Source organism: Columba livia, chromosome 1, assembly GCF_036013475.1.
Source record: "Columba livia isolate bColLiv1 breed racing homer chromosome 1, bColLiv1.pat.W.v2, whole genome shotgun sequence".
NCBI lineage: Eukaryota > Metazoa > Chordata > Aves > Columbiformes > Columbidae > Columba > Columba livia.
The window spans coordinates 1,036,256-1,062,613 of NC_088602.1; the positions used below are offsets into that span (position 1 = coordinate 1,036,256).

The window sequence follows — 26,358 nt, forward strand, 5'->3', positions numbered from 1 at the left end:
CTGCCACCCACTCCGCCTTGGAGGTGGGAAAAATTCAACTCAGCAACGTAATCCAGGGCAACCTTCTTGAGCAGGCCCTTGGAATAAATGGTCCCAAGATGTGCCTTCCTCCATGACATTCAGAGTTGTGTGCTTCTGCCTGTGTTTCCTGCTCAGGGGTGCAGAACATAGCAATGCGGGGGTTGGCTGCCAAACTTGTCCTTTGCTTTTTCCAAGGAATGTTAGATGGCAAAATCTGCAGCTCCTGTGCAAAACAGGAGTCCAAAGAGAGTCAGACATCAGGCCAAGGAAGCACAGAAGCCGGCAAGGCAGAAATAAAAGACATTGAGAGAAGGTGGAGATGAGAAGAGGAAAGAGGCAGACTGGACAAAACTTGTATTTTCCAACAGACTGTGCTGGTGGGAGCTCCCGCACTTGATGGGCCATCCCTGGAGGTCCAGACCCTGGGGTCCAGCCTCAGGGCAGCTGTGGGGGACTACGGTGGGTCCTTGGATTCCCTGATGGAGGGTGTGGGAACAGAGATTAGCCTTGAAGATATTCATGCCTACCCATGAGAAAGGTGGGAGCAAAGGAGTATCCAGAGATGTTAAGGATGTACCCGTGAGAGAGAAGGGAGTAAAAGAGTAAGGTTGATGATAACAAAACTACCCAATGAAATGTGACTGCTGTTACTTGTTACCAATAGTGAAGAGACACATGAATTCGTAAAACTGTATAAAAATGCACTTGTGGCAATAAATGGCATCTACTACTTTCATCCTGGAAGAACTTGGTCCATGTTGTTTGTTCATCTCAACCGCAACCCGTTCAGCCTTTTGCCATCCTGCCGTGTTCCAGGGGCCTCTGAGCCTTTCAGCCTTGTGTGAACGTTGATGTTCTGTGGCTGCTTTGCTTTCCTCAAGTAGGTGGAAGTTTGTTGAATATGAGCAGAACTTGACAATACACAGTTAGAGATTTCAGCAAATTTAGCAACTAACTAATGCAAAGTAGACAGTATACTAAAAATCATAGTGTCATATACTTCTAAGTGATTCATTCAAAAAGTCCTCGACTGCCCAGTATCAAACAAAATCTGTATATTAGATGTACATTATTCTCATTCTAGTTCCAAAACACAGCACTAAACCAGCTACTTGGAAGAATATTAACTCTGACCAAAACAAAACCAGGACACCCCCACACAGCCACCCCACAGCAGCCCCCAGTGCCCCTTTGGCTCCTCAGCAGCAGATTCAGGGGGTGCCGCGCTGTGGAGGCGGCTGCAGGCTGGGGGTGCCGTGGGTGCGCTGGTGAGCCAGCATGAGCCTCTCCTTCCAAAACCGCTTCTCGCAGACACCGCACTGGAAGGGCTTGGCCTCTGCCTGCCCCCCTGCTGGGGAAGGACCCTCCCTCTTCTGCTGGACACCCTCCAGCACAATATCTGGGTCCTTCAGCACACACTGGTGTCTCTTCAGGTGACACTTCTGCTTGAAGGTCTTGCCACACTTGCAACACTTGTAGGGCTCCTCCCCAGTGTGGATGCGCTGGTGGATGATGAGGCTCCACTTAACTCTGAAGCTCCTGCCACAGTCAGTGCAGCTGAAGGGCTTCTCCCCAGTGTGAATGTGCTGATGAATCAGGAGGCTCTTCTTGTGGCTGAAGCTCTTACCGCACTCAGTGCAGGTGAAGGGCTTCTCCCCAGTATGTACGCGCTGGTGACTCAGCAGGTTGCCCTTTTGGCTGAAGCTCTTACCGCACTCAGTGCAGGCGAACAGCTTCTCCCCAGTATGGATGCGCTGGTGCATGATGAGTTTGTTCTTCTCCCTGAAGCTCTTGCCACAGTCATTGCAGGTGAAGGGCTTCTCCCCAGTGTGGATGCGCTGGTGGATGATGAGGTTTTTCTTCTCTGAGAAGCTCTTCCCACAGTCATTGCAGGTGAAGGGCTTCTCACCGCTGTGCATGCGCTGGTGCCTCAGCAGGTTCTCACTGAAGCTGAACCTCTTACCGCACTCGGTGCAGGTGTAGGGCTTCTCCCCGGTGTGGATGCGTTGGTGGTTCATGAGGTTCTTCTTTGCTGTGAAGCTCTGGCCACAGTCGTTGCAAGTAAAAGGCTTCTCCCCAGTGTGGATGCGCTGGTGGATGATGAGGGTCTTTTTCTCACGGAAGCTTTTGCCACACTCGGTGCAGGTGAAGGGCTTCTCCCCGGTGTGGATGCTCTGGTGCCCAAGCAGGCTGCTCTTCTGGATGAAGCTCTTACCGCACTCGGTGCAGGTAAAGGGCTTCTCCCCGGTGTGGATGCTCTGGTGCCCAAGCAGGCTGCTCTTCTGGATGAAGCTCTTACCACACTCTTTGCAAGTGAAGGGCTTCTCCCCGGTGTGGATGCTCTGGTGCCCAAGCAGGCTGCTCTTCTGGATGAAGCTCTTACCGCACTCAGTGCAGGTGAAGGGCTTCTCCCCAGTGTGGATGTGCTGGTGGATGATGAGTTTTTTCTTCTCCCTGAAGCTCTTGCCACAGTCAGTGCAGGTGAAGGGCTTCTCTCCAGTATGGATGCGCTGGTGAGTCAGCAGGCTGCTCTTCTGGCTGAAGCTCTTACCACACTCAGTGCAAGTGAAGGGCTTCTCCCCGGTGTGGATGCGCTGGTGGATGATGAGATACCTCTTGGCGCTGAAGCTCTTGCCACAGTCAGTGCAGTTGAAGGGCTTCTCCCCATTGTGAATGTGCTGCTGACTCAGCAGGTGCTGCCTCTGGACAAAGCTCCTGACACCCTTGACCTCCCTCTGTCTCCCGGGGCCAACAGCTGCTGGGGAGGAGAAAACGGGGTCACTGGCACCGACATCATGGGCATGTTGGACACTCCCCCATGGGGAGCAGCAAGGGCACCCTGCCAGCCCCCCACCCTTGCAGTTGCATGGATCAACCAGGGCAAGGAGACAGTGCAACCTTGACCCCCCCCCACCCTGGGTACCAACCTGGCACACGGCTCTGGTGCCGCTGCTGCTCCCCGGGGGGCTCTGGCATGCACGGTGTCCCTTCTCGCTCCATCTTGCAGATGATCTCTGGTTTGACGGTGGCCCAGCCTGTCCGGGGCACAGAGAGAAGCCCCCTCTCCCGCACTGCCAGGATAGCAGCACCGGCCCCTGCACCCACAGCCCCAGCATCCCCCCCACCCCGCTCCTCTCTCCTGTCCCTGCCAGGCTGCGGCTTCAGCCCCCACATCCCTGTACCTACAGCCTCCTCTCGCCTCGCCCCTGTCACCTCGGCCACTCTCCTGCAGACAGGACACCTGGGAACAGCTCAAAGCTGCACCTGGGAGGTTTTGACTGGACACGAGGAAGCATTTCTGTACTGAGAGGGTGGACAAACCCTGGAACAGGCCGCCTGGATAGGCAGTCGATGCCCCAAGCCTGTCCCTGTTTGAGAGGCATTTGACAACACGCTGCAGCTTGTGGTCAGCCCTGAAGTGGTCACACAGTTGGACTAGATGAGCATTGTAAGTCACTTCGATCTCAAATGGGCTATTCCACCCCACCTCATTTTCTCTCAGGAACACTCTCCACAGGAGACTGCCTGGCAGGGTCAAACTTGGAATTGCAACCACCACGTCAACTTTTGGACAGCCCTTTCAATGGCTCCAGCTCACTTAAAGAGATGAATTCTTACTTGACCCCAGCCCAACATCACCAGAGAGAGTCCTCACCCAGCGAGGCGACCATCTGGTAGTTCTCCAGCATCACCTCCCGGTAGAGCTGCCGCTGACAGCCCGACAGCTTTGCCCACTCCTCGGGGGAGAAGTAGAGCGCCACGTCCTCAAACGTCAGCGACATCTGCAGCAAGAAGCACACCCGGCTCAGCACACCCCACCGCAATGTTGCTAAACACCTCTGCCAAAATCCTGCCAACATGGGGTAGGGCCCCGCTGGCAGTGGGGGCTCCAGAAACCCAAGAGCAGAGCTGGGAGAGCTCAGAGGATCCTGTGCAAGGGAAAGGCAAGGACAGAGGGGCGGAGTTCGCACAGCCAGGCATCACAGCATGGTTACTGCAGCACTGGAGGTTCACTGGGCAGGTGAACCTGGGTTGTGGACACCCCACCAGCTGTGCCAGCAGAGGGGCAGAGCTGGCAGGCTTAGAGGCAAGTTTCCCCTGTTTTGCCAAGTAGCAACGCACGGCAGAGCAGTGGGGACTGTGCCCTGTTCCCAACCCGTGCCACATCCCAGATCATCCACCAGGACCGGGCACAGCACCGTGACACAAGGGCTGGCCCGAGGCCTGGCAGCAGGCACGCTCCTGCCTGCCCCTGCCCGTGGTGTGGCTCAGCGGGCAGGAACGGGAGCACCCTGCACCGCACCGGGTCTCAAAACACTTCTCTCCCACACCTCCTGTACCAACCAGACTCCCAACACAGCTGGTCCCACGGCTGTTTTGCCACAGCTGCACCACGGAACCAACCATGGCAATCCCAGCCCGTGCTGTCCCCAGAGCCCGGGCCGTGCCTGACCCCCACCTTGCCGCAGCAGCCTGGAGCCCGGCGCGTCGCTGCTCTCGACGGGGAGATGGAGTCCCGTGCAGGTATTGATCCGGGAAGAGGGAGGCGGGATGCTCCGGATTCCACTCGAGGTGCCTGTCCCGTCACCAGCCGCACCAGCACAGCCAGGACAGATGGTCCCTGCAAGCACAACATTTTCATGAAGAAATCAGGGGCACAAGTTCACTCACCTGCCCACAGCTCCCTTCCCTGCACCCCGAGCCTCCACAGCTACTGGGAAAAGGAGCCACCAAAGAGCTTTTTCCACCGACCCGGCCGCCTCGAAGTAAAGGCAAAAAAGAGCCCCAAAAAGAGGAGTTTTGGAAGCTCCCGAGTACCCAAACCTTCCCTACGTGCGCCGGGGCCGCGCCGCCAGCCCCGCACGGACAAAGGCGGCGCCGGGAGCCGCCGGCAGCGTCAGCCCGGGAGGGCCGCCCGCCGCCGGTGCAGCACGGGAGGTGTAGTCCTGCCGCTCCGCCCCGCTCGGCTCGGGGAGGCGGGCACCGGGAGCACCGCTGTGTCCTTGCGGCCCCTGTCCCTGCCCGCCACCCCTGGTATCTCCTCCATACTCCATGCAGCTTTTTTACTTGCCGCTCCTCATTGTCCTTTCGAGGTTCGATTCAATCCACGTGTAATGAGTCCACCCTTTTTCAGCTGCTCGTGCTGCTGTCTTGGTGATCAGCAGTACTTGAAATGCTCCTTCCCAAACTGCTCAAGCTTAGTTTCTTTCCAGGATTTGAGCAGGGCCCAGTTTCCAGGCTGAAACTCGTCAGCTGCAGATCCTAAAGGCAGTGTTTTTGCTAGAATCCCTTGTTGCCCGAGAGAAGAAAGAAAAGAAGACAACCCGAGTATACAGGTTTTGAGAAAACATCCTTAGTTCCAAACTGAGGAGGTCCATCCGTTATTTAATTTGTTCTAGAATCACTGTTGCTACCACTGCTGCCGTGGCAGCGATCGGAGGGAAAGCTTCTCCCGACCCGGTAAGATGATCAGACGCTAGTAAGTTTTTAATCCACCCAACTGCAGGTAATGCTGTGAAATCAAGTCCAATATTTTGGAAGGGTCATAAACTTGGACTCCGCCCTCCTGCAGGCTGCTTTCTAAGTGCCTTTTTATTTGCTTTTTTACAATCCACACATCATTTACAGACTTGCTTGGCTATGGTGTAAATTCCAGGACATCCGTCTTTTTGTAACAATATGTCACTCATGACTTGTGTTCCCCCCTTAACTCTCCTGATGTAAAATTGCTAACACCTCCCTCATGGTTTGCTTATTTCACATTTCTCTACCATCTGGGAGCACCCATTTCCCATTCTGTTCCCTGGCTCCTAATTCTTGGAGGACTTCTTTTTATTTTTCCTTGAAAACTGGAATTTCTTGCACGGCCAGGACCTGGGGCGCCAGATAACTTATAGATATTGCTTCAGGTTTTAAGGCTGTTTCTCAGGCCATTTCATTTGCTAACCAATTTCCCCTGACACAAAAGGAGTTTCCCCTCTCATGTCCATTAACAGGTACTACAGCCACTTCTATTGGTGACATCAGATTACATAACACTTGTCCAACTGGTTCTTCACGAACCAATTCTTTCCCTGTGCTATTAATTAGACCCCGTCCTTCCGAGATTTCCCCAAAGGTGTGCACTACTCCAAATGCAGATCTAGAATCATTACAGATGGTACCTTCTTTTCCTTTTAACATTCACAGTGCCTGATGGAAAGCATACAGCTCGCATGTCTAAGCTGACCCGTTATTAGGCAACATTCCCATTTCCCTTCTTTCAGCACTGGCACCTTCAGTGGTGGCACACCCACTGTGTCTTTTCCCTGAACTACTGTGGCAGAATGCAAACCCCCCTCTTTCCCTCTCCCTCCTTCAGTAGGCGCCAGTGAGCCACTGGGCACCTGCGGCCAGTGTGGGGGATGTTTGGAGGATTCAGGGGCACCCACAGCCAGTGTGGGGGTGCAGAGAAGCTTCTAGAATGCCTACAGTCAGATCTGATCAGCAAATAAAAACGGGATTCTCGTCGACACTCCGCCCATTGTCACGGGTCTCTCGGAGCACGAGCAAGTTGCTGCCGCCGAGAGCCCCGCTCCCCGAGACTGAGACTCCGCTTGCCTCGCCGCCACGTGTGTAAGTACGTGTATCTCTTTAAAATAATCCCGCACCGTGTTCAGGCAAGTGTGTATGCATCTCGGACTCAGGGCTGGCTCCAGCATTGTTTTGAGTGAAGCCACGTGTATGCACATTGTGGACTGCCTGTTGTATTAGTTGCTGCCCCTTAATAATTTTCCTCAACTGACACCCAAAACTTTATTTAAGTCACTTTGGAGTGCTAAAACCCTGTTTCTCCCCGGTTTAATAAAAGTTGTTTTGGACCCTGTTGTCCCTTAAACTAACCTCGGGGTGCCTCCGTGACAACTACCCTTGAAGACCCATCTATGAAGAGATGCAGCCCATTGTCAGCTATCCATAGGAAAGCAGCAGGGTTTAATTTCCTGCCACAAATAGGAGTTTATTCATAATTCTCTCTCCTTTCCCCTGCTACCCCATTTGTTACAAGTGTGTCTTCGGTCTAAGATCTTTTTAGGGAGAAATTTAAAAGGGATAGGGTAGCTTCCTGTGGGAGACTACGGTGGGTCCATGGATTCCCTGACAGGGGGCATGGGAACAGAAATTAGCCTTGAAGATATTCATGCCTACCCATGAGAAAAATGGTAATAAAGGAGTATCCGGAGAGCGTAAGGATGTACCCGTGAGAGAGAAGGGAGTAAAAGAGTAACACTGATGATAGCAAAAACAGCCAGTGAGATGTTACTGCTGTAACTTGTAACCAATAGTGAAGAGACACATGAATTGGTAAAACTGTATAACAATGCACGTGTGGTAATAAATGGCACCTACTGCTTTAATCCTGGAAGAACCTGGTCTATGTCATTTGTCTCAACCACGACATATGGTGACCCCAACATGATCCTGTACGAAGAGGATCTCGCATGAAGAAGAGACAGCGGTGAAGCTGTGACAGCTGAAGACGAGCTGTGGAGACGGAGCCCGGTACAGCTGATAGAGCAGCAGGGGGGAGCTGCCGAAGATCCGGATCCTTGAAAAGACACCACGCCAAGAGTTGATGAGTTACCGGGAACAGGAGGGGTGGAACTTATCTGAAGAAGAGGGTATTATATTATCTACACAGAAACTGCTTCTGAAGAAGCAGGGTGTTAGCCTTCTGGAATTGAATTTGTGAAGGATGTTACTATGGGGCAAAGCACTACTGAAAGATTCCCCAGCACCGTTCAAGTCCATGTTATCTGATGACTCGGATGAGGGTGAAGGTCCGCAGCGTTTCCTTGAAGAGTTAAAAGGAAAAGGAGTATGTGTACGTGTTGTCCCAAGATGAGATAAAAACCATGAAAGACTCAAGCAAAATTAGACCTATGCAATGCAACAGCTATAGATCATTCAGGACAGAAAGATGGGGATTTGTTAAAAGGCATCCCCTAACTCTTGGAAGAGACACTAATTGGCACACCACAATTACAGGCATGATTGGTTTCTGAAATTCTGAGGCAGTCAAAGGACCTTGTGTATCAAGCTGTGATAAAGGTGCCAGAAACTGACAAAGCAGACAAATCAGGGTCCCAATGAGAATTACATGCAATTTATTGACCATCTTCAAGAAGACATCAATAAGCAGGTTGAAAACTTAAAGGCTAAGGACACACTGGCATTGAAATTAGCATCATAGAATGCTAATGTTTGCTGTCAACGTGTTATCTGCGGGTGTTACAGTACATATTACGTGCTTCTGTGTATTGCCTCTGAAAATCAAGCAGCTTGTCAGGAATGTGAGTTAACTGTTTTACTGGTTGTTGTTAGAATTGTTTCCTTGTGGTGTAAGCACACCATAAAACCTTCTTCCCACTTTTCCCACTCGCGCTGCAAGCAGTCCTGTGCTTCGCTCCCCCCTCCCTCTTCTCATGGTTTTTACTTATGAGATGGGGTCGGAAATGACTGTTTCCAGTCGTGTTCCTAAGAAATCGATATTGGGTGGTGTTTTAAAAAATAGAAAGCACTTGGAAATACGAGGAAGGAAGATCTTATGAAATATTATGATCGATGGTAGCTGCTGTGTCAGTGAGATGAATGGGAAAAGTGGCTGGAAGTATAAAAATTTGTTGACATTAATGCGGAGCCGAGCGGGGCGGAGCGGCAGGACTACACCTCCCGTGCTGCACCGGCGGCGGGCGGCCCTCCCGGGCTGACGCTGCCGGCGGCTCCCGGCGCCGCCTTTGTCCGTGCGGGGCTGGCGGCGCGGCCCCGGCGCAGGTGGGGGCGGCGGGCGGCGGGCCCGCGGCACGGGGATGGGCGCTGCTGGCCCGCGGGGTCCCGGCGGAGGGGACTCGGCCCCGACGGCCTCTCCCGTGCTCTCCCCTCCGCCGGCCGCCCCCCAGCCCTGCCGGACCCCCCCGCACTCCCCTTAGGGCCCGGCTCCCCCCGGCGCTCTGGCCTTTCCCCGGCTCGCCCCGTGGCCCCCGTGCAACGCGGACACGCTGCTCCGTGTCCCAGCCGCCCGGGCCCCCCTGCATCCGGCCCTGGTGGCCCCGGCGCTGGGAAGGGCTGGGCTGGGGCCGGACCGGGTGCTCAGACCCCCTGGACACCCCCGCACATCTTCCTGCTGCCCTTGTGGGGCACCGGAGCAAGATTTGGGTACTCGGGAGCTTCCAAAATGCCCTTTTTCTCGTGGCTCATTCTTCCCTTTACTGCAAGATGGCCGGGTCGGTGGGCAAAGGTCTTTGGGTCGGTACTTTTCCCAGTAGCTGTGGAGGCTCGGGGTGCAGGGAAGGCAGCTGTGGGCAGGTGAGTGAACTTGTGCCCCTGATTTCTTCATGAAAATGTTGTGCTTGCAGGGACCATCTGTCCTGGCTGTGCTGGTGCGGCTGGTGATGGGACAGGCATCTCGAGTGGAATCCGGAGCATCCCGCCTCCCTCTTCCCGGATCAATACCTGCACGGGCCTCCATCTCCACGCGGAGAGCAGAGACGCGCCGGGCTCCAGGCTGCTGTGGCAAGGTGGGGGTCAGGCACGGCCCCGGCTCTGGGGACAGCACGGGCTGGGATTGCTGTGATTGGTTCCGTGGTGCAGCAGCGGCAAAACAGCCGTGGGACCAGCTGTGTTGGGAGTCTGGTTGGAACAGGAGGTGTGGGAGAGAACTGTTTTGAGACCCGGTGCGGTGCAGGGTGCTCCCGTTCCTGCCCGCTGAGCCGCACCACGGGCAGGGGCAGGCAGGAGCGTGCCTGCTGCCAGGCCTCGGGCCAGCCCTTGTGTCACAGTGCTGTGCCCGGTCCTGGTGGGTGATCTGGCTAGTGGGATGGGTGTGGGACAGGGCACAGTTCCCAGTGCTCTGGCGTGGGTCCCTAATTGGCACGGGCAGGGAAAACCTGCCTCTAAGCCTGCCAGCCCTGCCCCTCTGCTGGCACAGCTGGTGGGGTGTCCCCAACCCAGGAACCTGCTGAACATGTCCTGTGTCCTGCGGTGACCCTGTTGTGCCACCTGGCTGTGCCAACACTGCCCCTCTGCCCTCACCCTTCCCTTGCACAGTATGCTCCAAGCTCTCCCCGCGCTGCTCTCACGTTGCTCCCAGTGCCAGCGGGGCCCTACCCAGTATTGGTAGGATTTCAGCAGAGGTGTTTAGCAACCATGCGGTGGGGTGTGCTGAGCCGGGTGTGCTTCTTGCTGCAGATGTCGGTGACGTTTGAGGATGTGGCGCTCTCCTTCTCCCCCGAGGAGTGGGCAAAGCTGTCGGGCTGTCAGCGGCAGCTCTACCGGGAGGTGATGCTGGAGAACTACCAGATGGTTGCCTCGCTGGGTGAGGACTCTCTGGTGATGTTGGGCTGGGGTCAAGTAAGAATTCATCTCTTTAAGTGAGCTGGAGCCATTTAAACGGCTGTCCAAGAGTTGACATGGTGGTTGCAATTGCAGATTTGACTCTGCCAGGCAGCCTCTTGTGGGGAGTGTTCCTGAGAGAAAATGGGATGGGGTGGAATAGCCCATTTGAGATGGAAGTGGCTTACAGTGCTCATCTAGTCCAACTGTGTGACCACTTCAGGGCTGACCACAAGCTGCAGCATCTTCTTAAGGGCATTGTCCAAATGCCTCTCAAACAGGGACAGGCTTGGGGCATCGACTGCCTCTCCAGGCAGTCTGTTCCAGGATTGGACCACCCCCTCAGTACAGAAATGCTTCCTCACATCCAGTCTAAACCTCCCAGGCGCAGCTTTGAGCTGTTCCCAGGTGTCCTGTGTGCAGGAGAGTGGCCGAGGTGACGGGGGCAAGGCGAGAGGAGGCTGTAGGTGCAGGGATGTGGGGGCTGAAGTCGCAGCCTGGCAGGGACAGGAGAGAGGAGCGGGGTGGGGGGGATGCTGGGGCTGTGGGTGCGGGGGCCGGTGCTGCTGTCCCGGCAGTGCGGGAGAGGGGGCTTCTCTCTGTGCCCCGGACAGGCTGGGCCAACGTTAAGCCAGAGATCATCTGCAAGATGGAGCGAGAAGAGACTCCGTGTGTGCCAGAGCCCCCTCGGGAGCAGCAGAGGAACCAGAGCCCTGTGCCAGGTGGGTATCAAGGGTCACGGGGGTTCAAAGTTGCTCCCTACTCTTGCTGAGGATGATCCATGCAACTGCAAGGGTGGGGGGCTGGCAGGGTGCCCTTGCTGCTCCCCATGGGGAGGTGTCCAACATGCCCATGATGTCGGTGCCAGTGACCCCGTCCGTTTTCTCCTCCCCAGCAGCTGTTGGCCCCGGGACCCAGAGGGAGGTCAAGGGAGTCAGGAGCTTTGTCCAGAGGCAGCACCTGCTGAGTCAGCAGCACGTTCACAGTGGGGAGAAGCCCTTCACCTGCACTGACTGTGGCAACAGCTTCAGGGAGAAGAAGACCCTCATCAACCACCAGCGCATCCACACCGGGGAGAAGCCCTTCACCTGCACTGACTGTGGTAAGAGTTTCAGGCAGAGTCACACACTGCTTCGGCACCAGCGCGTCCACACCGGTGAGAAGCCCTTCATCTGCACTGACTGTGGCAAGAGCTTCAGGGAGAAGAAGACCCTCATCAACCACCAGCGCGTCCACACCGGGGAGAAGCCCTTCACCTGCAATGACTGTGGCAAGAGCTTCAGTGAGAAGAATACCCTCATCAACCACCAGCGCATCCACACCGGGGAGAAGCCCTTCAAATGCACTGACTGTAGTAAGAGCTTCAGACGGAGGGACTTCCTTCTTAGCCACCAGCGCATCCACACCGGTGAGAAGCCCTTCACCTGCACTGAGTGCGGCAAGAGCTTCAGCCACAAGAAGAGACTGCTGACTCACCAGCACATCCACACTGGGGAGAAGCCCTTCGCCTGCACTGACTGTGGTAAGAGCTTCAGTGAGAACAACAAACTCATCGTCCACCAACGCATCCACACTGGGGAGAAGCCCTTCACCTGCACCTACTGTGGCAAGAACTTCCGAACAAAGAGGAGCCTCATCAACCACCAGCGCACCCAGACCGGGGAGGAGCCCTACAAGTGCTGGGAGTGCGGCAAGACCTTCAAGCAGAAGTGTCACCTGAAGAGACACCAGTGTGTGTAGAAGGGCCCAGGGATTGTGCTGGAGGGTGTCCAGCAGAAGAGGGAGGGTCCTTCCCCAGCAAGGGGGCAGGCAGAGGCCAAGCCCTTCCAGTGCGGTGTCTGCGAGAAGCGGTTTTGGAAGGAGAGGCTCATGCTGGCTCACCAGCGCACCCACGGCACCCCCAGCCTGCAGCCGCCTCCACAGCCTGGCACCCCCTGAATCTGCTGCTGAGGAGCCAATGGGGTGCTGGGGGCTGCTGTGGGGTGGCTGTGTGGGGGTGTCCTGGTTTTGTTTTGGTCAGAGTTAATATTCTTCCAAGTAGCTGGTTTAGTGCTGTGTTTTGGAACTAGAATGAGAATAATGTACATCTAATATACAGATGTTTTGTTTGATACTGGGCAGTTGAGGACTTTTTGACTGAATTAATGAATCACTTAGAAGTACAAGACACTGTGATTTTTAGTATACTGTCTACTTTGCATTAGTTAGTAGCTAAATTTTCTGAGATCTCTGTGTGTTGTTAAGTTCTGCTCATATTCAACAACCTTGTCCATGGAAGACAATGTAGAATTCAGGAGTGGGACCCTGGCTCCTGGTTAACAAATAAAAATTATCTTTTACAGGTACTTTTTAATAATAAGACGTAATTGCTGAAGTTCATCAATCTGGCTGATTTATTTAAAAATTAAATGTTTGCCCAGTTGAGGGAACGTCTTTCCCGCTACTGCTCCCCCACTCCCTCCGCATAATTCTTGTCTGTCTTTTCTTTCAATGCCCCAAGGCAGTTACTCGTGTCCCCCATCAGTCTCACGTCTTACTCTTCGTACAGTCTCCTGCAGTTGCGGACACAGCCAAGGTTACTGGTGAATTTTGCGTGTCCCGTAAGTGAGAGGGGTGTATTTGCAAAGAGTGACAGACAGAATAGGTGACCAAAACTGACCAACTAAGTATTCCATCCCATACACATCATACATCCAATAGAATTGGGAGATCACGAGGGTCTCGCTCTCTTTGACCATGGCTGGAATCTGAAGAGAACCCTGCCTGTCGTACCTGCGATCCAAGGCCCGGTTCCAGATGCTGCATCCCTGAATCCAGTTCCGGTTTGCTGCAGAGTCCAGCCCAGGACATCCGGGTGCTGCCCTGCAGCTGCTGGAGCAACGCCAGCTCCGCCGGGCAATGCTGCCCTACCCGGGAAATCAAAGATTGGGTTTGTATATTTTGTATGATCCCTTGTCGGGGGTCTGTCACGGAGGCATCCCAAGGTTAGTTTAAGGGACAAGAGGGTCCAAAACAACTTTTATTAAACCGGTGAGAAACAGGGTTTTAGCACTCCAAAAGTGACTTAAATACAGGTTCGGATATCAGTTGAGGAAAATTATTAAGGGGCAGCAACTGATACAACAGGTGGTCCACAGTTTCCATACACATGGCTTCAGCAAAAACAATGCTGGAGCCACCCCTGAGTCCGGGAAGAGTCCACACTTGCCTGAACACGGTGTGGGATTATATCTTGAGTATGGGACGTATACACTCGCAAATCTGCGAGGGTAAATTTATAGTACACTTGCTATTCTGCGAGGAGACATACACGTGCCAATATGCACAGAATAATACACGTGCTTATGTGGAAGCACGGGAGGAAAATACACTCGCGATTCACAGCAGAACATGATGACCAGAGCTGTAGCTAAAAATTATGTAGCAGTGATAGCTAGCTTGGTTGTGGCCAAAGAAATTGCAGGAGCTTCCAAGTGCTTTCCAGAGGGTGCATTTTTGAAGCAGTGCACGCTAAAGGTGTGTGAGCAGGAGTGCCCCCATCAAATACACACTTTTGAAAATGTCAGTTTGTCAAGAAACACCATGGCTAAACCGTGTTAAGGAACAGGCAGGAAGTCTGACGACACAGCTGGACGAAGAGGCGTGCGGTGATCTGGCTTTTTCATTACCCGTTGATGAAAGCACAGACAAAACAGACACAGCGCATCTATCCGTTTGTATAAGAGGTGTCAAGGCAGACTTGTCTGTCACCGGGGAGCTCTTGGATGTCATTGCCGTTCACGGAAGACAACAGGGAAGGACATACTTGATGTGGTGGAGAAGTCCACAAGTAATCATAAATGACCCTGAGAACAGCTGCTGGGGCTAACGACTGATGCCGCACCTGCAATGTGTGGAGAAATAACAGCCTTGGTTGGACTAACGAAGGAGAAAATGCAAAAAGGTAACTGTGACACACCTCTGATAACCTATCGTTGCGTTATCCGTCAAGAAGCTCTGTGTGGTGTGTGCACAAGTGCAGGCACGTCGCAGGAAGAGCCAGAGGCCACGAATGCATTTGCAAAGAGCAAGTTTTCTCTTAGTTCCCTCTCGACCAGGGGATCTCCGAAGTAGCACCTAAGCTCCCTCGCAGAGGTAACACAAGCGGGGACGCAGGCGCTGGTCAGTTCAGCCCTGGGAGAAGATCACTGGGCCTGCCGAGCTCGCCTGTATTTCAAGGTTCCAGGCGGGCGCAGCCTCCCGCTCTTTCTCACAACAACGCAGGAATCTCAGGCACAGTGATAAGTTGTCTAGAGTTTCCCACAGGCCTATGTGAGGTTCCCCATTCTTCTGCTATATTCCCATAGAATGGACATCCAGACCCATCAACAAGGATCTTCCATGCCATCGGCATCATGCTTCATATTTGGAGACTCGCGATCTGACGGCTGGTGACAGAGTCAGGATGGAGCTGGGGCAGAGTTGGGACAGACAGGGACAGAGACCCATTCTGGTTCTGCTCCGTTTCGGGGAGTTCTGTTTGGGAATGTCATCCGTTCAGCCTTTTGCCATCCTGCCGTGTTGCAGGGGCCTCTGAGCCTTTCAGCCTTTTGTGAACGTTGATGTTCTGTAGCTGCTTTGCTTTCCTCAAGTAGGAACAAGGTTGTTGAATATGAGCAGAACTTGACAACACACAGTTAGGGATTTCAGCAAATTTAGCTACTAACTAATGCAAAGTAGACAGTATACTAAAAATCACACAGTCTTAGACTTCTAAGTGATTCATTCAAAAAGTCCTCAACTGCCCAGTATCAAACAAAACATCTGTATATTAGATACATTCTTCTCATTCTAGTTCCAAAACACAGCACTAAGCCATCTACTTGGAAGAATATTAACTCTGACCAAAACAAAACCAGGACATCCCCCCACAGCCACCCCCACAGCAGCCCCCAGACCCCACGGGCCCCTCAGCAGCAGATTCAGGGGGTGCCGGGCTCCGGAGGCGGCTGCAGGCTGGGGGTGCCGTGGGTGCGCTGGTGAGCCAGCATGAGCCTCTCCTTCCAAAACCGCTTCTCGCAGACACCGCACTGGAAGGGCTTGGCCTCTGCCTGCCCCCCTGCTGGGGATGGACCCCCCATCTCCTGCTGGACACCCTCCAGCACAATATCTGGGTCCTTCAGCACACACTGGTGTCTCATCAGGTGACACTTCTGCTTGAAGGTCTTGCCACACTTGCAACACTTATAGGGCTCCTCCCCGGTGTGGATGCGCTGGTGGATGATGAGGCTCCCCTTTAACCTGAAGCTCTTGCCGCAGTCAGTGCAGGTGAAGGGCTTCTCACCAGTGTGGATGCTCTGGTGCTCAAGCAGGCGTCTCCTTCGGCTGAAGCTCTTACCGCACTCGGTGCAGGTGAAGGGCTTCTCCCCAGTGTGGATGCTCTGGTGCTCAAGCAGGCTTGTCCTTCGGCTGAAGCTCTTACCGCATTCCGTGCAGGTGAAGGGCTTCTCCCCAGTGTGGATGCGCTGGTGGGTGATGAGGGAACGCTTTCCTGTGAAGCTCTTGCCACACTCGATGCAGGTGAAGGGCTTCTCCCCAGTGTGAATGTGCTGGTGAATCAGGAGTCTGTTCTTGTTGCTGAAGCTCTTACCGCACTCAGTGCAGGCGAACAGCTTCTCCGCAGTGTGGATGCGCTGGTGCATGGTGAGTTTGTTCTTCTGCCTGAAGCTCTTGCCACAGTCATTGCAGGTGAAGGGCTTCTCCCCAGTGTGGATGCGCTGGTGGATGATGAGGTTTTTCTTCTCTGAGAAGCTCTTCCCACAGTCATTGCAGGTGAAGGGCTTTTCACCGCTGTGCATGCGCTGGTGCCTCAGCAGGTTCTCACTGAAGCTGAACCTCTTACCGCACTCGGTGCAGGTGAAGGGCTTCTCCCCGGTGTGGATGCGTTGGTGGATGATGACTTTGTTCTTCTCCCTGAAGCTCTTGCCACAGTCGGTGCAGCTGAAGGGCTTCTCCCCAGTGTGGATGCGCTGGTGCTTAATAAGGGTCTTCTTCTCACTGAAGCTCTTGCCACAGTCGGTGCAGGTGAAGGGCTTCTCCCCACTGTCAATGAGCTGCTGACTCAGCAGCTGCTGCCTCTGGACAAAGCTCCTGACTCCATTGACCTCCCTCTGTGTCCCGGGGCCAACAGCTGCTGGGGAGGAGAAAACGGGGTCACTGGCACCGACATCATGGGCATGTTAGACACCTCCCCATGGGGAGCAGCAAGGGCACCCTGCCAGCCCCCCACCCTTGCAGTTGCATGGATCACCCTCAGCAAGAGTAGGGTGCAACTTTGAACCCCCGTGACCCACCTGGCACAGGGCTCTGGTGCCTCGGCCTCTCCCCAGGGAGTTCTGGCACGCACGGCGTCTCGTCTCGCTCTATCTTGCAGATGATCTCTGGTTTGATGGTGGCCCAGCCTGTCCAGGGCACAGAGAGAAGCCCCCTCTCCCGCACTGCCGGGACAGCAGCACCGGCCCCTGCACCCACAGCCCCAGCATCCCCCCCACCCCGCTCCTCTCTCCTGTCCCTGCCAGGCTGCGGCTTCAGCCCCCACATCCCTGTACCTACAGCCTCCTCTCGCCTCGCCCCCGTCACCTCGGCCACTCTCCTGCACACAGGACACCTGGGAACAGCTCAAAGCTGCGCCTGGGAGGTTTAGACTGGATGTGAGGAAGCATTTCTGTACTGAGGGGGTGGTCCAATCCTGGAACAGACTGCCTGGAGAGGCAGTCGATGCCGCAAGCCTGTCCCTGTTTGAGAGACATTTGACAACACGCTGCAGCTTGTGGTCAGCCCTGAAGTGGTCACACAGTTGGACTAGATGAGTCCATGCGTGACTTCCATCTCAAATGGGCTATTCCACCCCACCTCATTTTCTCTCAGGAACGCTCTCCACAGGAGGCTGCCTGGCAGGGTCAAACTTGCAATTGCAACCACCACGTCAACTCTTGGACAGCCCTTTCAATGGCTCCAGCTCACTTAAAGAGATGAATTCTTACTTGACCCCAGCCCAACATCACCAGAGAGTGTCCTCACCCAGCGAGGCAACCATCTGGTAGTTCTCCAGCATCACCTCCCGGTAGAGCTGCCGCTGACAGCCCGACAGCTTTGCCCACTCCTCGGGGGAGAAGTAGAGCGCCACGTCCTCAAACGTCACCGACATCTGCAGCAAGAAGCACACCCGGCTCAGCACACCCCACCGCATGGTTGCTAAACACCTCTGCCAAAATCCTACCAATACTGGGTAGGGCCCCGCTGGCACTGGGAGCAACGTGAGAGCAGCGCTGGGAGAGCTTGGAGCATACTGTGCAAGCGAAGGGCGAGGGCAGAGGGGCAGTGTTGGCAAAGCCATGCGGCACAACACGGTCACCCCACTACAGAGGGCTCTCTCAGCAGGTTCTTGGTTTGTGGACACCCCACCAGCTGTGCCAGGAGAGAGGCAGGGCTGGCAGGCTTACAGGCAGGTTTCCCCTGCTCGTACCAATTAGGGACCCACGCCAGAGCAGTGGGGACTGTTCCCTGCCCCCCCACCTATCCCAGAAGCCAGATCACCCACCAGGACTGGGCACAGCACCAGAGAGAGTCACCGTGACACAAGGGCTGGCCCGAGGCCTGGCAGCAGGCACGCTCCTGCCTGCCCCTGCCCGTGGTGCGGCTCAGCGGGCAGGAACGGGAGCACCCTGCACCGCACCGGCTCTCAAAACACTTCTCTCCCACACCTCCTGTACCAACCAGACTCCCAACACAGCTGGTCTCAAGGGTGTTTTGTTGCTGCTGCACCACGGAACCAATCACAGCAATTCCAGCCCATGGTGTCCTCAGAGCCGGGGCCGTGCCTGACCCCCACCTTGCCGCAGCAGCCTGGAGCCCGGCGCGTCGCTGCTCTCGGCGCGGAGATGGAGGCCCGTGCAGGTATTGATCCGGGAAGAGGGAGGCGGGATGCTCCGGATTCCACACGAGGTGCCTGTCCCGTCACCAGCCGCACCAGCACAGCCAGGACAGATGGTCCCTGCAAGCACAACATTTTCATGAAGAAATCAGGGGCACAAGTTCACTCACCTGCCCACAGCTGCCTTCCCTGCACTCCGAGCCTCCACAGCTACTGGGAAAAGGACCGACCCAAAGAGCGTCACTCACCAAGTCGGCCGGCTCGCGGTAATGGTGAGAAAGAGGAGTTTTGGAAGCTCCCGAGTACCCAAACCTTCCCTACCTGCGCCGGGGCCGCGCCGCCAGCCCCGCACGGACAAAGGCGGCGCCGGGAGCCGCCGGCAGCGTCAGCCCGGGAGGGCCGCCCGCCGCCGGTGCAGCACGGGAGGTGTAGTCCTGCCGCTCCGCCCCGCTCGGCTCGGGGGGGCGGGCATCGGGAGCACCGCTGTGTCCTTGCGGCCCCTGGCCCCCTGAAACAAAGAAATAAACTCATCAGCAAAGGCAATTTTACTGTTAACAGGCATTCTTTATTGACGGTGCTGGGGAACACAGGGAATTATTCTCCAGAAGTGCTCCAACAAATGGATAGTCTTGCATTGCTTAATATTCACACAATTACTACATATTCATTACAACTTTTGGAAACTTTTGACGTACAATACATCTCTACGAATAAACAACATTGATTCTTACTTACAATACATCTCTTAATTACTATTCAAACACCAGCGAAGCACTAGCTTCTACACAATATTTTCCTTAATCTTCTGTCTCCCTCTTGTCATGCAGAAGGATCTAAAACTTGAAAAAGATCCCTTTGTTTAGCAGATGATCAGAAAGCATTTACCATGTCTATTGATTAGGGATGGGTGTGCCCTTCGTAACTTATCACAGTATGCATTAATTTAGCAGCTTCTCTTCAGGACAGGACACTTGAATTGAGATCAAAAGTGGGATACTCCGTGAGAAGTGGTAAAGAGGTTTCCTACAAGGGGATATCAGCCAGAGTGCTGAAGAAAAGAGAACTGATTTGCAGATGAAACAGTCATCTCCAGCAGGAGGTCATGGTAACCCAGGGTAAGCCAGATCTTGACTGCTCCCCATTGATGAATTTTCTAAGATATTATAAAGCTTGCCCGACGCCAAAAGGATACAGCTGGGCCTCAGGACATTGGTTGTCCCCAGCCATTGTAGCAGAATGCATAAGGTACTTAGCAAAAGAAAACCCTTTTGAGCTCAGAAAGGGGAAGGCAGTGAGTGGTTTATGGTGTTTTGGGAGCCCCATTAACAGCTACCCAGAAAGACAGACAAACTGAGCAGGAGGAACTTCAACCTCTGCAAGAGTTAATTAAATCACTTCAAATGGAACTGGAAGCAGAATGGTTGAAGCAGTGACAAGCTGAGAAATCGCTAGCTGATGAGAAACTGATGCCAGCAAACTTGGAGGGCAGCCTGCAGGGCGATTTTGCAAGAGAACAGGAGTTGAAGTTGGAACTGGCTGGGTATGTGGAGGATGTGGAGAGCAAACCAGTGTCCCTGACCCAGAGACTGGCAAACTGGGCCACAGGGCTCCAGTCCTTGGAGAGGGGAGACCCCCTCCCCATTCCCACCTCTGGGCTAAGGCAGCTCACCAGGAGTATACAGAAGGCCACCTGCCTCCACCTGAGGAACGACAGGTGTTTGGCTCCTCACCAGCCCTCTCCAATGCTGTTGTTTGCTAACCCAGCTAGGATGACCCCCTTGATTAGAGGATTACCAGACTAATTAAAAATTATAATTACAGCTGGTACATGGGGTTTGTTGGGAATGGGGTGAAGGCTCAAGCAGTGGTCTGCAGAGCAGAGACAGAGGAGAAAATTCCTTGCCCCCAAGACAGAGCAGTGAGAAATGGATTGTGGAAGGGAGGTCTGGATAAAGGTGTTCTTCAGGAATGAATGGATGCCAACCCCTCCCCAACTGACAGCTCCTTGTGAAGATTTGAAACCAGTAGATAAAAGTCAGACAGGAAAGGAAAACACCCCTATGGCCCCTGTACCTCAGAGATGGGCTGTTCCCACAGACTCTAGAGAGGAATTTACCAGCCCTCCAAAGCTGGGAAAGTTCTTACGCTGTCCCCAGGTACTGAGATCTGGGACAGGCAGTGGGTATATCTTAGATGGTTCACTGAAAACTAGCAGGGGGATCTGCTGATAACTTTCCCTCTTGAGCTTTTCAAAACCCTGGTCACTTTCCTGGTAGACACAGGAGCCAAAAAATCTGCTTTAAATTCCAAAACAGCAGACCAGAGTGGGATTGTCCCCCACAAAAACAGACATGGGTTACTGATGTGTTTCAATGGTCCAAGGCCCAGCCTACAGCTCGAGTAAAGTGTTAGCTGCCTGGAGACATCACCCCCACTGAGACCACTGTGATATTGGGAACTCCTGCAAATATTCTGGGCTTGGATTTGTTGCCAGGGAAAGCCTGGATGGATTCTGCAGGCAGGGAATTGAAGCTCGGGTCTCTGGCAGTCACGATAAGGCTTTTGCAAATTGCTCCTGCCATTCCCCCATCCAAAACCATGGATGTGAAACCCTGTCCCCTGGGGCTTCAGGTGAGAGAAGGGATTGCTCCGGTTATAAGGGAACTGCAGGAACAGGGAGTAATAATTCAAACTCACTCTGCTTATAATTCCCCCATGTGGCCAGTTCACAAGTCAAACGGAAAATGCAGTCGAGTATCGGCATTTAAATGCAGGCACTAGTCCCTTGTCAGCAGCCGTGCCTAACATAGATGAACTGATCTCCAAGACACGGGAACAGCCCGGTCAAATTTTAGCCACCACTGATGTAAAGGGTATGCTTTTTATGGCACCTATACAGGAAAGGGATTGAAAAATAACTGCATGCATGTGGCATAGTATTTAATACACCTTCACGTGTCTTCCCCAAGGGTATAGGCGTACACCTCCCTTGGCGCATCTCAGTCTAGCCCAGGCTTTAGGAGAAATCACCTCCAAGGGGAGAGTTAAACTGCACCAATACACCAATGATAAATTGGTGGGTGGATCTGATGCCAAAGCAGAACCCAAGCCCAAATGAAAATAATCACCCACCTGGAAGATGTGGGATTTCAGATTCCTGCAGAAAAGGTACAACTCCTCTATCCTGAGGTAAAGTTTTCAGGTGTATGGTGGAGAGGAGAGGCAGTGTGCATTTCCCCCGAAGCCATGACCTCTTTAGAATGGATAAAGATACCAGACAACAAAAAGGAGCTGCAACATGCCCCAGGCCTACTGGTGTTCTGGAGGAAGGGCATTCCAGATTTCTGTATCATAGCTCATCCCCTGCATGATTTAACACATAAAAGAGCTGCCGGGGACCGGACACCTAAGAAATAATTGATGATGTTAGTTATAATTGTTCAGTTTCTTACTTACAATACATCAATTAATTATCAGTTAAATATAAACTAAGCACTCTGCATCTAAACAATGTTTCACTTAATCTTCCGTCTCTTGTCATGCAGAAGGATGTAAAACTTGAAAAATATCCCCTCGTTTTGCAGGTGGTCAGAAAGCATTGATCATGTCAATTGGTTAATGGTGGGTAGGTCTTTTGGAACTTAATCACAGCATACATTAATTTGGTAGGTTCTCTTCATTACAAATACAAACTAGGAGTATTCATACATATATAAAAACTCCACAGATAATACAAGAAACTACCCATGGCATACAATCTTCACAATATCCACTCGCACTCTCTCCAAAACTTACAATTAACACAAAACAATTCAGGCACAAAGCTCAGATCTATATAACACTCAGCACTACAACTAGGACATTTTACAACATAGCTGGCTTCGCAACACCACACTTCTCACAGCAGCCTCTACTGTGTCTTCAGGCATTAAAGTGCATAACCAAAACCAAGGTGTATCTAAGAATTAAACAGCTCTACAGCTATATACAGAGCTGGCTTTACACCACAACAAAGTAATAGAATAACCAATACCTGAAGATTTCCATGCAATCAAATCCAAAGAATATCAAAACCATCAGATTACAGAAATCCAAGTAACCAAAGTATACCTTTAAATTTCTAGCAACCCAGTATACACTATCCTGCGTAAGAATCCTGTATCACGACTTATGGATAGCCCAACACCAAATGACCCATCCCAAATTTCAGAAAATAGTCTTCTTACCAGAGATCCTTGTAGAGAGAAACTACTAAATTATTGTTTACTGTGATTAAGTTACAAAGGACGTACCCATCTGTCGCGGTTGAGACGGACAAACGACATGGACCAAGTTCTTTCAAGATGAAAGTAATAGGTGCCATTTATTGCTACAAGTGCATTTTTATACAATTCTACCAGTTCATGTGTCTTTTCACTATTGGTTACAAGTTACAGCACTAACATCTCATTGGTTAATTTTGCTATCATCCATGTTATTCTTCTATCCCCTTCTCTCTCATGAGTACATCTCTCCTCTCTCCGGATACTCCTTTACTCCCATCCTTCTCAAGGGTAAATCTTAATATCTTCAAGGCTGATCTCTACTCCCACATTTTCTGTCAAGGACTCCACAGACCCGCTGCAGTTTCCCACAATTCCCCCTTTTTGTATTTGTGCTAAAAAAGCTGCCCTCGTTGTCCGCTGCAGGGCCCTTTGCAGCAGAGAAATCACGCATGGCAACATTAGTAACACAACCACAACAATCATCAAAACGATCAGTCCTGTTTTCACTACTGGTAACAACCATCCTAAAAACCCCCAACCACTAAGCAATTTATTTAACGAATCCCATCAAAATCTTCACACCCACGTCCTTGAGCTAATAACAAAAAGTCTATCGCAGCTCTACTCTGCCGTGTGGCATGTAATACAGAATCTACATCCAACAAAAGTCCGCTTAAAGCCTTAAAAGTTCTGTTAGTTTGCTTAACTAGCCAGCATCCTATTTAAAGCTTTTAGCTGTGCCAACACCAGATACAAGAGATCCTAAAACCCTTAACTCTGATCCCCAAAAATCTACATTATCATCACATTTTGACTCATATACATGCAAAATGTGTTTTTCTCGTCTTGCTCTTCTGTGATCTATTATCATAGATACATTGGGTGTTAAGAGAGTTAATAGTCCCTAAATACACAGTCCTCCAACAGAATTAGAAGGAATTCCCGGCCAGGCTCTGTCTCCACAGATCAAGAATACACCATACAGGAGGGTTTGGGGTCGCTCTCCCACATTATCAGTTACACCCCTTGGATTCTTCTGCGAGGCGTTACACCATTGAGTTTCATTTCCAGAGTCACCAAGGGTAGCATTAATATTTTGCAGTTTATCGATTCATGTTCTCGTATATTGTTCTGACACTTTTCACAAACCAGGTTGATACAAGCGTCCATGGGCATAGGTGCCAGCAATTCCAGTTCCTGTGGTTCGATATCTGCTTCCAGGAGGCAACTAATCCAAAGTGCCATGTTAGTATTATTACAGTCCGTTGCAATGCCCCTGCACCAACCACTCTTTTGAAACAGTCGTGTGATGCTGCTGTAGTCATCAAGGAAGACACCAACCAAGCATGTGTGGAACGGGTTTTCCGGAGGCATCGTAATTAGGCATATGGAGTCCTGGTCAGTCATGTTGGCTAAAGTAATCCACATGTTAGTCTTTGTCTGTGCAGGCATCCAAAACACAGCAGCTGCAGCAATCATTGTCAGGAAGATAACACAGGTTTCACGTTTCGTGCCAGCAACCATTGCGGCCCTTGATCTGTAAAGACACAAGCATAACCTCTCCCCCAGTTTATCAGTTGATGTGGCCATTGACCATTAACTAGTGATTTGGCCATAACTAATGTAGGTTCTTTCTGATTTAGCATGCTTTTGGGTCACACTTGCAAAGTGTTTCATCACAGGGCAAATTTGGGCTGCACCACTTAGATATAAGGGATTCATCACGTACAATGCTTTTGACAATTGGTTTTGTGGTGGTTTCCCTACTTCTCCCCCCTTTTTGTTTTTGAAAAAAACAAACCAAAACAAAAAACACTGTTCAGAATCAGATACGTGTGTTAGATCTTGACTATGTACTCAGAATCACAAATCAAATTTAGAGGTTCCTCCTTAAAAACTCCAAGTAATGTAAAGCTGAGCCAAGTTCTGCTCATTGGGTTGAACCTTCAATAATTTTTACAGAATGATGCCAATTGTTGTCTTCACGCCAAACCACTACAGCTTTATGAGACTGCCCAGAACCATCAACAAAAACCGTGCAAGTATGTAGGATCAGACCAGATACACGTATGGTCTGTGACCTGATGTGAAAGACTTGCAGGTTCTGCAGCAATTTACATTTATGCATGCCAAAAGCTGTGCTGTTAAGAAAACCAGCTAGTGCAATTTATAAAGACATAGATTACAAATAAAAAAAAAATCAGAATTCAATTTCACAAATGGTACATATATGACAAAAGGATCATGGCCTATTAAGACTTAAATTCATTCCCTGCATTTTCTTGATCAGAGTGACAATTGGTATATAACAGTCAGTCTATCAGTTTGCTAGCACTCTCATCATACTGTCCCACAATAGCCACAGGTTTTTTCTTTGTTGTAGCTATAAACAGACAAATCTGCAAGTCCAATCAAATGCAGTCAGCCTGTAAGGTTTTCATAAATTTATTCCTCAAAGTTTCCAACTCCATTTTGGCTGTCATATTTATTGGATTTTTTTCTTTTTTTTTTTTTTTTTCCCCCCAGGATCAAAGTCCTATTTAAGATCTATCAGTGTAGTATTTGCTTTATTGCAGCATTGGCTGTTAACACTAGTGGAAATACAGCATTTGAAATTTCCTTGGAGATTTCCCACTTGCACAAGCAGATCTGAACCATCCCAGCAGATTCTTGCAGGACATTCAACTAAACAGAATTCTCAGAAAACATTATGTGAGCTTACAATTTACTTAACAAATCTTGACCTAAGAGAGGTATAGGACTTTCTGGCAACTACAAGAATTCATGTATTAAAACTTTCTTCCAGATTTGGCATTCTAGTGGTCTCAAAAAACGAACTTTCTTTCATTCTCTCCCATGACCTCAAAAACTAGCATGGTGAATTTACTAAGAAGTCTCTTACAACTAGTTACCACAGAATAAGTCTATTAACAAATTTTTGGTTTAATTTTCCAGTTTCATTAGAACTATGGGTCGCCTAAGGATGCCTTTAAACTTCACCCTCAGGCTGCTCCATTCAGGCTGCTCCTTTCACCGCTTTAAAAGCGGGCAGCCAGGTTTTTCCAGTTGTTTTTTCTTTCTCTTCCTGCTGCAGTTTAGATATAACCAAGGTCACACAGCTGGCATAATGGCTGGTACGAAGTCGGAGGCTCTGGGAAACTTCTCAGTTACAATGAGCTGCACACAGGCCTGGGATGTTTTGGTCTTTTGTTTCCCATTTCATTCCAACCATAATACACTTTATATGCAATTTCAAGTAGCTCAGCAATAGTTACATTCCTTAGCTCCATTTACCTTTTACAATTTACAGATGTCAAAAACCAGTATAATAAACATCAATCCATGATTCTATTTTCCTAGATCCAAATCAGTGAATATTCTAGCAACTTTTAAATACAACCTCTTCCAAATTCACATCTATCATAGCGTTTAGGTGTTTGTTTTGTTTGTGGTTTTTGTTGGTTTGATTTTTTTTATTTTTTTATTTTTTTTCCCTATGCGAATCAGATTTTAACAATTTAAATTCTTTTCTGGCCTCAAAATTGGCAAATTAACTTACAGTACCACACTCCACCAAATTTTTTCCAAAGTTCTGCAAAACAACATTAATTGCAATACAGCACTAAACCCCAGAATTCCACATTTAAGCCACATTTGACTAAAGTATCATTTCAAGTTTTCTTTTTTCAGAATATTTCCCTGAAAGTTACTGTAACGTGTAAGGATGCATCCTAAGGGGGAGCAAGGGGGCATTTTAGCAGTGGAACCGGTTCCCATTTTGTAATTATCTCC

General features: G+C 51.2%; 2 protein-coding genes across 29 annotated transcripts in view; one reads left to right on the forward strand and one right to left on the reverse strand.

Annotated features, from left to right (window-relative positions):
- LOC110355742 (gastrula zinc finger protein XlCGF52.1-like) overlaps nucleotides 1-12,768 on the forward strand; it is a 163,636-nt gene extending 150,868 nt beyond the window's left edge. The window contains exons 1-5 of one of the 10 annotated variants that reach the window (XM_065049700.1): nucleotides 8,732-8,832; nucleotides 9,414-9,575; nucleotides 10,246-10,372; nucleotides 11,004-11,111; nucleotides 11,285-12,768. In XM_065049700.1, coding sequence (XP_064905772.1) covers nucleotides 9,450-9,575; nucleotides 10,246-10,372; nucleotides 11,004-11,111; nucleotides 11,285-12,129 — 1,206 coding nt within the window. In that variant the 5' untranslated portion in view covers nucleotides 8,732-8,832; nucleotides 9,414-9,449 and the 3' untranslated portion in view covers nucleotides 12,130-12,768. Of the gene's footprint in view, nucleotides 1-8,731; nucleotides 8,833-8,983; nucleotides 9,304-9,413; nucleotides 9,576-10,245; nucleotides 10,373-11,003; nucleotides 11,112-11,284 lie in introns of those variants that run through there. The other 9 variants (XM_065049702.1, XM_065049695.1, XM_065049696.1 and 6 more) reach the window with 9 other exon arrangements.
- The window catches only part of LOC106145902 (gastrula zinc finger protein XlCGF57.1-like), a 185,860-nt gene that overhangs the window by 61,654 nt on the left and 97,848 nt on the right, over nucleotides 1-26,358 (reverse strand). Inside the window, exons 1-5 of one of the 19 annotated variants that reach the window (XM_065049633.1) lie at nucleotides 4,774-4,917; nucleotides 4,481-4,642; nucleotides 3,677-3,803; nucleotides 2,949-3,056; nucleotides 653-2,776 (exon numbers count right to left, since the gene is read on the reverse strand). In XM_065049633.1, coding sequence (XP_064905705.1) covers nucleotides 1,233-2,776; nucleotides 2,949-3,056; nucleotides 3,677-3,803 — 1,779 coding nt within the window. In that variant the 5' untranslated portion in view covers nucleotides 4,481-4,642; nucleotides 4,774-4,917 and the 3' untranslated portion in view covers nucleotides 653-1,232. The other 18 variants (XM_065049632.1, XM_065049631.1, XM_065049634.1 and 15 more) reach the window with 18 other exon arrangements.